This window comes from Hipposideros armiger, unplaced genomic scaffold (genome assembly GCF_001890085.2).
Source record: "Hipposideros armiger isolate ML-2016 unplaced genomic scaffold, ASM189008v1 scaffold_188, whole genome shotgun sequence".
Lineage (NCBI taxonomy): Eukaryota > Metazoa > Chordata > Mammalia > Chiroptera > Hipposideridae > Hipposideros > Hipposideros armiger.
In genome coordinates, this window is record NW_017731538.1 from 1,798,303 (window position 1) to 1,812,161 (window position 13,859).

Consider the following 13,859-nt stretch of genomic DNA (forward strand, 5'->3'; position numbering starts at 1 on the left):
ATGCCACTGCCCGTCCGCTCTTCAGCAGCCGGTCGGGGGCGGTGGAAGAGCGAGTGAGGAGAGCGCGACGGCGGCGGCAGTCGAGCCATCGCTGGACGGCCGGGGGAAAGCGAGTCCTGATCCTTTGCATCTCGGTGAGAGGGAGGGACGCTGGGCGAGAGAGGTCGAGCTGCGGTCCCCTACTTGCCTGGCCCGGGCCGCAGCTGCGGGCACCGGGTCTGCAGGCCGGGACGAGGCGGGGGTTACACCCGCCGCCCCGCCCACGCCCTCACCTCCGCCCCCGGCCTCCGTGAGCTGGGGCGCCTGTTTCTGCCCTGATGGTCCCCTGCGCTGCCTGGCCGGGCCGCCGCCCTCCAGAGGGCGGGGACCGCGAGCAGGGACGTAGGGAGGGGCCTGGTTTGCAGCTGGGGAGCCTGGGGGCGCTGCCTGGGGTGGGGAGGCCGCGTAGAAGTGGCGAAGGTGGGGTGGGGTAGTAAACGGAGGAGCTGGCTAGTGTGTTCGGGGATGGCAGTAAAAGGAGGCCTGTGATTGAAGGATTCCCGGTCTGGGAAGAAAGAAAGCGATGGGTAAAGGGTGATGCTCACAAAAGGGTGCCCGAGGAGAAGGTGCGGAGCATTGTTGGCTTCTTGGAAGTAGGCATTGATGGAGGGTGGGGGGAAATCAGCTGGGAATGAAGGGAGGACTTGCTTGAGTTTTGAAGGTTAACATATCTGGACAAATGGGGACACGTGGATCTCGAGTTAGAGGCACCTACTGAAACCGGAAGGTGACTGAGAGGAGGTTTTAGGTGAGGGGTGGATGGAGGCTGTTTAACTAGAAGGCGTTAGGTGGCCACTTAGGAGAAAGTATACAAGGAGCAAACAAGGTAGGTTTATGCATAGTACTAGCAGAAGGGTGTGGATCTTTTATGAGTAAGCGAGGAATAATAACTGTTGGATTTGTCAGAACAGAAAGTCTCAGGAGTCAGTCAGCCAGGTTCATAGGTTCATAGGCTCATTGAGAGCCAAACACTCAGACTTGTTAACTCTCGCTACTGAGGCTGTTCGACCTCCCACCCCGTGGCAGTTCATCTAATTGTTTTGCCTCAGCAGCACCCTCCCAGAAGTAATGACACAAGTATTGTTTGCTTTTGATTGAATGGCAGTGAGGAATCGCTTAATTCTTGATATTAAAAAAAAAAAAGTCGAATGTGTTGGTTTAAAGGCAACATCAAATGATACTACTTTCAGGAAATCTGCCATACAGGGGAGTTTCTCAACTACCTTGTAGGGTATGTGTAATGTAGCATAATAATGATGCAAGATCTCTTACAATAACACACGTGTGAGTTAACATATAAGTACAGTCCTGTTATTCTATAGGATCAACCGTTGATTATATATCATGCTTGCTGTGAAATTTTTCACCCTTGGGAAGAGTTGTATAGCTAAATAGGTTCAAAGTTCTTCACACTTAGAGGAAAGACATGGTGTGTGTGTGCTACTGCCTTTGTTTCAAGCTTTTGGAACTTTTATTTGTGGGGTGTGGGCAGAGGTTGGGGGCAGAGAAGAGGTAGTAGAAAAGAAAGGGGCCCACCACCACATTTCCAGTGGATTTAAATGGGAGGAGGTGATAGGCACTGAGATATAATTTCTGCTTGAGGATAGGACAAAAGATTGTGAAGAGTTTAGCACTTCTTGACAAACATAAACTAGTATAGTGTCAAGGACAGAAACCAAAGAGGGCATTCATCATATAGGGTGCTTCCTTATTAACCAGATCAACAAAGCATTATAGCTAATGGACCATTCTTTAGGATGTAGAAATAATTTGGGGAAGTAATTTCTTGGTAATGCTATTCACTGATCACATTTTACCCTTAGTATAACAGAATACCTAAGTGCTGAGGTGATTCAGAGCAGAGAAGTAATCCCAGTGGTGTGGAGTTAATCAGGGGTTTTTTGAAAGCGGTGATTTTTTAATCTTTTTGAACTAGGAGTTGGAATATGGTTATTGGAAGACATGCGGATTATGATGAGTGACAAATTAAAAATGGCTTTAAAGGAGGATTGAAGAGTTGAATGAAGATTTAAGGGTGTGGAAATCAACTAAGCCTCTTGTTGATAAATAATGCTTCTGTATGGTGGCTAAGAGAAGAATTAGAATAGTTGATGATGGATTGGAGACAGGTAGTGAAGGAAACAGCGCAGAAATATCTTTTGATAGTTATAAGAGAATATGGTGAAAGTAGGTAGGATTATTGAGAGGTAGATTTGGTGTTCAACCGTATGTAATAATCAGAAACATTTTTGAGTCCTGTACTAGATGATGTTGATAATAGTAGTATAATTTATTGGATGCTACTTTGTGTCAGATACTGTTTTGAGCTTTCCAAGCATCACCTTCCTATGATTATCCCTATTTTATAGATGAGGGAACTGAGATTCAGAGAGATTTAATTTGCCCAACACCACACGACTAGTAAATGGTAGGTCAGGGCTGGCAGAGTCAGTCAGTAAACATTAATTGAGCATCTGTTTCATGCCAGGTACTGTGTTACGTGCTGGAGATTCAAAGTGAACAAGCAAATCCAGATGTCAGGCCTGAGCCCATTTTTTTTTAGACATTGTCATGAGTTAACAGAAGAGAGCCAGTGAAGAAAGAGAAAAAGATTAGTTGGAGAGACTTGTAGACCCTGAGGAATATGCTGTTTAGGGAAACTTAGGATAGAAAAGTTTTAAGAACGAGGAAGAGGTCAGCAGCAAATATGTAGCTGAGAGACTCAGAAGAGTAAAGGTTGAGAAGAAGCCATTGAATTAAGTAAGGAAAAAAGTAATGTGAATTTAGTCTCAAGAAAGCCTGGATGAAGATATTAAGATACAGGCTGACAGTTTATCATGTTTAGTGACAAGTGCTCTATACAAATTAAGAATTTGGAATGATCAAAGTCATGGTCAAATTCATATGAAAGATGTTGGTATATCCCTCGTATTATTTTAACCTTTGGCTGGTAAAATGATGGGTGGCTTAAACATGCTTGTTAATTTTTGTATTTTTCCAAGTTTTAAAAAAGCATTAGTTTTATAATTAGCTGGGGAAAAATCATTCAACTGAAATGAGCTAATAGTGAGGGAATATGTGTGTGGGCTAGTCTGAACTATGTTTGGGGTAGGAGAAAAGATGATCTTATTTTGGTGCCTCTTGCATATGAACCACTTTGGTAGAAGGCACATTCCCATATTGGAAATAACTGGGTTTGTTAACCAGTAGAAACGTCCTGAAACTCCATGTTGAAAGATGGCATGTGCTTAATCTGAGGGACCAGGTTACTAAAGCACCCTGAATCATGGGAGCTATGGTCTTGGTTCTTCTGAATGTTGTTTTCTTAAAGTTTAATAAATAAATGTTAGGTTAAAAAGAACCTAAACCACCCAAACAATTGAGTCATTTTAACTGTGTCTTTTGGCGTTATACTCTTCCCTCCTCCCACATTGGTTCTGTAGTTCCTCTTTTCAGTGGGCTTGTGATGGGCTTAGAGTCTCAGTTCAGTAAGACAATATGAAGTGCTGAATTTACATATGTAACTAACTGAAACCCTTAAAATTTGTCATTGTTTTCTGTTCCCAATTTGAGGAACAAAAGAGACAGATTTCAAGAAAATAAGCTTTTCTTATCAAATAATTTTTCCAAAGCAAACTAGTACAGTTTGCCCCAGGATCAGTACAGAATTATTTCAATCTCTAAAGTGGAGCAGGAGGAATCTTGTAAATCAAGAATATGTTCTAGTTTTTAGTTAATTGCATTTGGCCCATAGGGATTATGGGAGGAAACTTAATATTTCTTCTAGGTACTGTACTATTTTTCTTAAATGAATTATCACATTTAATTCTCATACAATTCTCTAAGGTGGATATCCCATTTTACAGATAAAGAGAATAAGGCTCAGAGAAGTTAGTAACTTTCCAAAGGGTAGAGAGCTAAGTGGCAGAGCTGAGATTTGAACCTTGCTTTCTCAAACTCCAGGATTCATGCCTATAAGAGAAATGGCGAGAAGGACTTATTTATATCAATGCCACATAGCCTTTGGTATTTAGTAACTTATTTTGTTACCTTAGAACAGGGGTCTGCAAACTGTATGCAGCCCTTTGGGTATGTACATGTGGCTCTGAAGTAAAATTGAAAATGAAAATAAAACTATCATAGTTTTATTTATAAGAATTTTAAAGGATATTATTCACATAATGGTGATTTCATTTGTTTTATGGCTCTCGAATAATTTTTAAATTGTTGTGAGGGACAGGATTGGCCTTTCCATCTCAAAAGTTTGCCGACCTCTGCGTTAGATGATGGAACTCTGTGTTTGTGCCTTGTGATACTGGCTCTTAAATGATAGTGATTTTTGTATCTTACAGAGTGCATTATATGACATTTAGAGGTACGTGTTTTCACATTTTAGTGTTTTTTGAAATGAATATGTATTTTACAGTGCCATATTTATTTTAAAATGTTTGTGAAATGGGTACTATGTCTTCAAGTTAAATGTGTCCCAGAATTGAGGAAGTGTGATGCATGTATGTAGTCCTCATGTATAACTGCCTTACAGTCTCCCTCCTTTTATTAAGTTATTACTTTTTTTTTTAGTAAGGTATATAGAACTGAAGTATATATTAATAATAAAAGCCTTTCTCTTTAGCTAGTGAACATTTCAGTTTGTGTGGAAAATTCACACTGCACTGTGAATCAGCAGATCTGAGTTTTAATTTTGGTTTTGCTAGCCACTTAATGTATGACTTGAGTAAAGCAAGTCACTTCCGCTCTCTGAGCTTTAGTTTCATCTGTGAAATGGAGTGGGGAGGGGAACTCTTAGACCTGTTTAGCTTGAACAAACTGTATGTCCTCTTTCTAATAAAAAATATGGATGCCTTGGATCTTTCTAAAAACCTGTATTTATTGATTTTTTCTATTTTTTCTTTCTCTTCATCTCTGTCTTCCCTCCCTGCCCTTTTTTCCATAGATCCTTGAGGGTACTGTCAGATTCTTAATCTATTAAAGAGGATGAATTATTTTTGATATTCTACATTTACCAAGACAGGATATCTGAGAAAGTAGGTACCTAGTAAATAGTTAATGGATGAATAAATACTGGGGGTGCCAGAAAAATGTATGCACATGACTTGTAGTCATCTGTTGTTATCAGTACATATTGAATATTAAAATTTTAATACAGTTTTTTCCTTTCTTAAAATATGTATATATATATTTTTTGTCACTCTCTGTATGTGTTTTATCTGAGTTAATAAAAGAATTATTTAAATAGAATACCATAAAAAAGCTGTTGAAGTTTCATTGAAAGGTAGTTATGCCTGAAGAATGAAATGTGTCTTGTAAAAGAAATGAATCTGCTCTCTGCTGGGCAGATGTGCAAGAAGAAAGCTACTGGACCTGTCGTTAAGAAGCTCTCTGTCCTGGTAGGAGAGGCAAACTTTTAACTCTGTATTATGGGTAATTGCCAATATAAAAATACAATAATAGACATATCACCAACTTTAGCAATAGTGAACTTGTGGTCAATTTTGTTTCATCAGTACCTCCACCCACTTTCCCCCCGTTTTTTATTTTGAAGCAAATCCCTAGACGTTTATATCAATCATTACCATATAGCATAAGTGTAACAATAGACATGCTAATCCAAGTGAAGTGGAAATTTGTTAATATATATTTTGAGACTTAGAATTACACTGTGCTGGGCAAGAGAAATTAGATATAACCTACTGTAGGGCAGGGATGATATAATTGGAGAGATATACATATATAAAACGGTGTAGAAAGATCATATGCCAAAATTGGTTGTAGAGATTCTGAGTGGGAAATGACATTATTTCTGAATGAAAGTAGGATTTAGACAGGGAGGAAGAACATTTAGTGGGATGAGGTGAAGGTGATCACGTGGAGAAAGCATGCAGCTAGAAAAACCTAACTTGAGCTTCATAGAATAAGTTATATCTAAATCTGTATCTTTCTATCCACGTATATCTTTTAGACCCTGCAAGGTGCTATTGATATACTGTAGACCTTACATCAATACTTGAAAGAAGCCAACTGCTGTATTACAAGTTAGGACACATTCACTGCTTTGTGAATGTATCACTGTCCATAGTGGATTATTTGACATATTCTATTAAAATGCCTTCTAAATATCTTAGTACCACATATGTTAATGGGTCCATTTTGTCTAGGATGTATGTGTGTGTGTGATCAGCTTTCAAGTATGTCATTTTGAGATTTTTTTTTTTCAAGCTGAACCATCCTGCCACCTGTTGGCAGCTCAGTGGCAGCTCAGCTCGGGCCAGGAATCGAACCGCTGTTGTTGAGAGCTCGCACTCTTGAGCGAGCTCTTAACCAACTGAGCCACTTGACTGGCCCCATTTTGAGATTTTAAATGGTAGTGTTGTGTGTGTGTGTGTGTGTGTGTGTGTGTGTGTGTGTGTGTGTGTGTTTAAATGTTAACCATTTGACAATTTTAGAATTACTTTGAAATATCTAATTTACACATTCTTATCTTTGATGGAATTCTTGCCAGAAATGTTACGTGACAGTCCCATGAGAAGTCTTTCTTGAATGTAAGGAATTCTTACCTTTATATCTTATTATTTTGGAGTGTTGACTTAAATACTTTGAAGTATTAGCTGAAAATAAAATCTTAAAAATATTTTATAATGCAGAGATTCTTAGTCAAAGGTCACGAACCTCTTTGTGTATCTCCTCAAAGCTTTGTGCTATCTTCTCAGAAAACTATACATACACAGTTTTTCATATGATTTCAGGGGGTTAGTAAGACTCTCAGAATCTACTGAGATATCTTTGGGGAGGACTATGAATTCTGATTTAATCCGTTCTTTAATGTATAGGCAGAAAGCCTACTGCTAAAATTCAACTCAAATTTATTTGTGTGTATACTGCTAACCTTTTACAAACAGGTGTTTCTGTTATTGAGTGATCATATTATAAAACTCATTATGCAAATGCTCAATTTACAAAAGCATACCAATTCTTAATTGGATTCTTGGGGAAAAACAAGCTGTTGCCAGTTTCATAAGTACATAGGAATGATTTTACCAAAGATTTTGGTGTATGTGTATGGTACTTTATATAATGGCTGCTAAATTATCCTTAATTAACAGCAAGTAGAATATATGATGTAAGAATGAATAAATGCATAAACACCATTTTTTTCAGAGGTAAAGGAAGAAACTTATTTGACCTGTCTTGCCCTTACATCGTCAAGGTCTGTGGAGGAAAGGATTTGTTAAAGTACTTTGAGGTTCACATTTATGTTAAAGTACTCCTAGATGTGATACAGGGCATTAGAAATGCATATTGGGCTGACAGAGGGTTGATTCTTAGTGGAGCCCTGACATACGTCTTTACGATCCATCTAGTTTCAAGGATGGTCCTAAGTAAGTTTCTTAGAAATATGTGATTTTAAAAACTTGCGGATTGCACCTAAAATGTATTCAAAGTAATGGTTATTATCATACACAGATTCCTTGGGAGAGGGGAACCGTTGAATTGGCTGCTGTTGGGACATTTCACTCTGCAGAGCAGTGCATAGGCTGTTTGAAGATCAGTGAGTATTAGGTGTATTGCTTTAAAGAGATAACCTTTGTGACCTATTCAAGTTAATAATTCTGTGTATCTAATGTACCATTAAGAAAAAACTTATTCTAGCACGATATAATAGATATATAGACTTTGAGAGCTAGAAGAGGATTTAACCATCAGTGATTTGGCTGCACCTTCGATGAATTTTACGAATGATCAGAGCAGTTAATTGACTTGCCCAAGGTCAGGTTGTTAGTGCCAGTTCCAACAGTATAGTTATTCATTACCCTACCTGACTTTTTGTAAGTCTGTTGTGTTTATTTATTTTGGCTCTCATTTTCATTTTGGATCTCAGTTTCTGGAGAAGGAAGTACCTTAACACCAGGGTTTTTAGCATTGTGACTTTGATTCTCAATTAGTAAATTGACTAAGAATTCTCTGAAGTTTTATACTGTAATGTTTTCCCTTCACTATACATGTCTCACCCCATCCTCAGCACAATAACCCAGGGCTACAAGGCTTATTAGGGTGAGCTTCTTAGGAGCTTAAGTGAATTTCACAGCTGGAAACAGATACTAAGAATCCAAAAAGTCCTCAAACACTACTTCCCTCAGTTTTCTATACCTTTGGGGGCTGATCCCTGCCTGACAGTATTTAGTTGTAAGCTGTATCTACAAACCTGGCAAAGTTTTAAAGATAAGCCAGGAAACAGTTTTTGAGAAGAGGGTTTGTTATGAAATTGAGTCATTTTAAGACATTCCCAGAAGCTTCCCACCAAAACTGGAGACCGGAGGGATCACTGACATCCAAGTTTAGAGAAGTTATATTACTTCCATGACAGGATCCGATTCCAAGTCTTTATGCTACATTTGGTTGGTGTGAACCAGGTGGCCTACATTAATGACCCCATAGCCACGGTAAGGACCCTTAGAACAGTGACTCTCAAGCTGTTTTAATCCTGGCTCATTAGTTGAGTCATTCTTTAGCTCAATAATTCCCACTTTCTAGTGGAACAATAACTAATGTCAAGGTATGAGGTCTGGCAATTAAGTTCAAGACTCGGCTCTGTGCGCTTACATTGGCAGCACTGTACAAACATCTCGGTAAGGTTTCATAACCTTGGTATATCAGTGTCTCACAGCTGTGTTTGTGTCGACGTGTGGCGGTGTCTTGCTGAGTGGCGTTCATTATTGTTGAGTGTTTTTCTGTGCCGTCGCGAGAATGTCTGAGCTTGAATTAGAGCAGCGAAAAAACATTCAATTTCTTGTTAAACTTGGCAAGAGTGGAAGTGAAATCAGGGACATGTTTTAGTCTTAAGTTTATGGGGATAAAGCCATGAAGAAAACGGCAGTGTACAAATGGATTAAATGTTTTTCTGAGGGGAGAGAACACGTCACTGATGAAGAGAGGTCAGGGCGGCCAGTAATGAGCAGAACTGACGAAAACATTGCAAAAATTCATTGAATTGTGAGTCAAAATTGTTGGCTGACTGTGAGAAGCATAGCAGACCAAGTAAACATCGATAGAGAAACAGTTAGGAAAATCTTAACTGAAAATCTTGGCATGAGAAAGGTGTGTGCAGCAATGGTCCTGAAGGAGCTCACTGATGAGCAAAAGCAAGGGAGAGTGGAAGTTTGCCAAGACCTTTTGGAGCGGCAAGACGATGTTTTCGGCCATGTTATCACTGGTGATGAAACATGAGTGTACCAATACGACCCTGAAACATAGCGTCAAAGTGCACAATGGAAGTCAGCCAATTCTCCACGACCAAAAAAGTTCCGTCTGTCCAAATCAAGAGTCAAAAGGATGTTGCTAAACTTTTTTGATATCAGAGCGATTATTCATTATGAATTTGTACCAACTGGACAAACAGTTAACCAAGTTTACTATTTGGAAGTGCTTACAAGGCTGCATGAAAAAGTTAGACAAAAATGACCTGAACTTTTCGCCAGCAATTCATGGCTCTTGCATCACGACAATGCACCAGCTCACGCAGCACTGTCTGTGAGGGAGTTTTTAGCCAGTAAACAAATAACTCTATTGGAACACCCTCCCTACTCACCTGATCTGGCCCTCGATGACTTCTTTGTTTACCCAAAGATAAAGGAAATATTGAAAGGAAGACATTTTGATGACATTCAGGACGTCAAGGGCAATACGATGACAGCTCCAATGGCCATTCCAGAAAAAGAGTTCCAAAATTGCTTTGAAGGATGGACTAAGCGCTGGCATAGGTGCATAGCTTCCCTAGGGCAGTACTTTGAAGGTGACTGTAGTGATAATCAGCAGTGAGATATGTACCTTTTTTCCTAGGGTGAGTTCATGAACTTAATTGTCAGACCTTGTATAAGCATTTCTTTAGCAGTTCGGGATATGGATGATTTTTAATTGAATCACACACAAAAATACTACTTGTCTTAAAAGTCTAGACTAGTTAGAAAACTGTAGGGCTCAAAATCCTAGTGATGCAACTGTGTAATGCATTCTCAGGTTTAATAATACAACTAAAACTAAAATAATAATGAAGCTTGATTAATGGTAATTTTTAATTAAGAAGTCACAATCATGATAATTAAAAACCATGACAGCTAAAGACAACACAAGTTCACTGACAGTGAGTGTGCCTCTTGAAAATTACAGATTTCAAGCTTTTGAGTGTGCATATGTGATAGGAGCTTTGCAGCACTGTGGGTTACAGCAACCAGAGTTATTAACTATATACAAATTGAAGTCTTTGGTACATTCTAATAACATGCTTATTTTTGCAATTCTTAATACCTGACTTAATAGTTTATTCTTAGTAGTCTTAGGGGTCAAAGGAAGGTCATACTTTCTCAAAACTTTGTAGTCCATGGGTGGTCTGGCCCATTTTTGGACAGTCATTACCTTAGAAAGTAATCCAATGTATATTGGAATACAGCATTTCACTTTTCTTGAGTCTAAAAGTATTAGGATAAAAATTTCATGACTTAGCATAAAAACATTTTTATTAAGGCAAGGAGAGACTATAGTATAATAGTTTGTCTAAAAAAGAATCATGTGTGACTCATGGAAGTTACTCTTTAAAAGTTTTCTCCTAAAATGCCATTGAATACATGTTTTTGCAAGCAATGGAATGGCTTATTACCAAACTATGTATTCACAAGAGCACAGCCCATCTTCTGTAGGCTTCAAAGTAGAAAAGTTACCACACTGGTGCAGGTCTTAAGGATAGAAACAGAAACAAAGGAAAATGGATATTGCTGAAAAAATTTTTTTCTTATCAGCAGATAATTTTAATGCTGTAGAATTGACATTTCCTCTCTGATGGGGTAGAACTTGATTTTTTAAGATGTCTTTGTGTTTGGTTTTTTACATTACTCAAAGGAATTCTGAGTGTCTAATATTTTCCAGAATAATGAGGCCTTAGAGGCATTTTTAACTCTTGCCAAATACCATGCATATGGAGCAGCATCAGTGTACAAAATACTTGTGTAGCGCCCTAAGAACTCATGAAACTATTTAGATTCCTTATTATCAAAAAGTATATTGGGGAAAATAGAATAGAGAGAGTTAAATATTGGTATATCAGGGTCTGTGTAGGCAAACAGAGTGGCCATTATATCTACTTCAATGGGTGCTTACAACAGGGTTGGACACTAGCATCTCTTATTGAAAAAAATGTTAGCCAAGATGCTTCAGCTATTCTTTTGTTTGTGGAAAAATGCCTTATAAGCCTTAATTTTTGAAAAAAGAAAAAGGAGCCCACTATTTTTACCAGCTTAAGTACAGTAAATAGTTGTATATTCTGAGTTTTTGTTTTGGCCCTTTGTTCATTGCTTACAGCTTTTACTTTCAGAGGAGGTTTCCTTTTATGTTGAGTCTTAAAACACTAAAGATTCCAGAGTTAGTATTAAAATATTGTAGAAAAGACACTAGACTAGTGGTTCCCAATATGCCTCTAGATGGGAGTCTATCAAAAATCGTAAGACAATGAAGGTTCCGAACTTGTTGCAATAATGTTGCTAACCTTTTTTGATATCGGAGTATTCATTATGAATTTGTACCAACTGGACAAACACTTAACCAAGTTTACTATTTGAAAGTGCTGAAAAGGCTGCGTAAAAAGGTTAGACGACCTGAACTTTTCACCAACAATTCACGGCTCTTGCATCACGACAATGCACCAGCTCACACAGCACTGTCTGTGAGGGAGTTTTTAGCCAGTAAACAACAAACTGTATTGGAACACACTCCTACTCACTTGATCTAGGCCCCAATGACTTCTTTCTTTACACAAAGAGAAAGAAGATATTGAAAGGAAGACATTTTGATGACATTCAGGACATCAAGGGCAATACGACAACAGCTCTGATGGTCAATTCAGAAAAAGAGTTCCAGAATTGCTTTGAAAGGGTGGACTAGGTGCTGGCGTGGGTGCATAGCTTCCCTAGCGGAGTACTTCAAAGGTGACCATAGTGATATTCAGCAATGAGGTATGTAGCTTTTTTTCTAGGATGAGTTCGCGAACTTAGTTGTTTGACCTTCATACTTACCTACAAGGTGAGAGGTCTCTTCATAGCCTAATTAAAATGAGTTAGCTTGCTTTTGTCTAGAAGTGTGTCAACTCCAAGTGGTTACTTACTGTTTAGAAGTTCATAATTAAGTGAACTTGGGAAAATGAAAATTTTTATTTAGTAAATGAGGTTATTTGGTAGGCAAATATGTCCAAGTATGAGACCCCATAGGGCCTTATTTTTTAAAGGAGTTTGGGGTGGCTAAAAAATGTCGTAAGGAACAACTTGTTCACTAGCCCCTTGCAGTAGGTCTAACATGGATTAAATGGTTGACAGTCTCAAGAAACAATAAGCAGTTACTTAAACATGCCCTCAGTGGCAGATTGTATTTTCTAAAGATGGTTGTAACAATCTCACTCATCTCACGTATTATTTCAGAGTGACCTTGACTCTTCTCTCATCCTGAGGGTAGGGTTTATGTCCCCTCTCCTTCCCCTCTCCTTGAATTTGCAGGATCTTGTGAGTTATTTGTAACCACTGCAGCAGAAGTTATACTGTCTGACTTTAAAAGCAAGGTCAGAAAAGATGAGAGAGCTTCTACCTAGCTCACTAGAATATTGGTCTTGCAGCCTTTAGCAGCTAGCTTTGTAAGCAGTCTAGCCCGAGATCACCTTGCTGCAGGGAAGCCCAAAAACTGCCTCATGCGAGGAGACCTTCCAAAGAGGATCTAAGATCAGGAGCTAGAAACTTCAGCTAGAACTGCTTCATCTAGCCCTTCCCAAATTCCCAGCTCACAGATACTGTGAGAGAGAATAGAATATTGTTGTTTTAAGATGCTGAGTTTTAGAGTGATTCTGTTATATAGCAGTAGATAATCAGAACACCTCTTTTCTTGAATCTGCTACTGTACACTGAGATTTGACAATATGCAGATGTAGTTAGGAATACACCCTAATGATTTGTTTTGGGATATGAACATTAACCTTATTTTTGATCTTTTACCTTTGGTATGTAAAACTTATTTCCACCATTCTTGCCTGCATCCATTTGGAAAAGCCATTCCATCTTAAGTATTTAGTAGAGGGTATTTTGATAACTGAAACTGTCATGTATATTGGAAAGTGTCCATGGTTATGTTTATTATGGCACGAGAGCATATGCAGCATCTTTAGAAGTCCTTTTGCTACAGAAGTCCTTAATTTTAGTTACTACGATATTTGACTTTCTGTTAGTTTCCTAGGACTGCTATAACAAAGTTCCACAAACTGGGTGGCTTAAAACAACAGAAATTTGGGACTGGTCGAGTGGCTCAGTTGGTTAAGAGCTTGCTCAAGAGTGCAAGCTCTGAGCAACAGGGCTGCCGGTTGGATTCCCACATGGGCCAGTGAGCTGCCCCAGCTGAGCTGCCGCCGAGCTGCCAACAGGTGGCAGGATGGCTTAGCTGGTGAGAGCACGTGCCTCTAACAACAAGGTTGCCTGTTCAAGATGGTGGGCTACGCCCAACCACAGCTAAAGACTGAACTTGGCACCTTGAGCTGAGCTGCTGCCCAGATGGCTCGGGATAGAGCGCGCACTCTTAACAACAAGGCTGCCGGTTCGACTCCTGCATGGGATGGTGGCTATGCCCACTCGCAACTAAGACTGAACACAGCACCTTGAGTAGAGCGGCACAGCTGGACTTGGAGCTGAGCTTGCTGTGCCCTCCACAACTAAGATTGAAGGACAACAACTTGGCTGTTCCCCTCCACCAATTCCCCAATAAAATGTAAAAAAAAACCAAAC

General features: G+C 39.2%; 1 protein-coding gene across 7 annotated transcripts in view; it reads left to right on the plus strand.

The window, feature by feature from the left end:
- Positions 1–13,859, plus strand: part of FAR1 (fatty acyl-CoA reductase 1) — a 78,253-nt gene continuing 64,394 nt past the window's right edge. Inside the window, exons 1-4 of one of the 7 annotated variants that reach the window (XM_019652879.1) lie at positions 1–134; positions 4,392–4,414; positions 4,994–5,084; positions 7,522–7,606. Coding sequence is in view for 1 of the 7 variants with exons in the window: in XM_019652875.1 (XP_019508420.1) it covers positions 577–605 (29 nt within the window). In the remaining 6 variants the exon portion in view is untranslated. Of the gene's footprint in view, positions 135–471; positions 606–4,391; positions 4,415–4,993; positions 5,085–6,559; positions 6,600–7,521; positions 7,607–13,859 lie in introns of those variants that run through there. The other 6 variants (XM_019652877.1, XM_019652880.1, XM_019652881.1 and 3 more) reach the window with 6 other exon arrangements.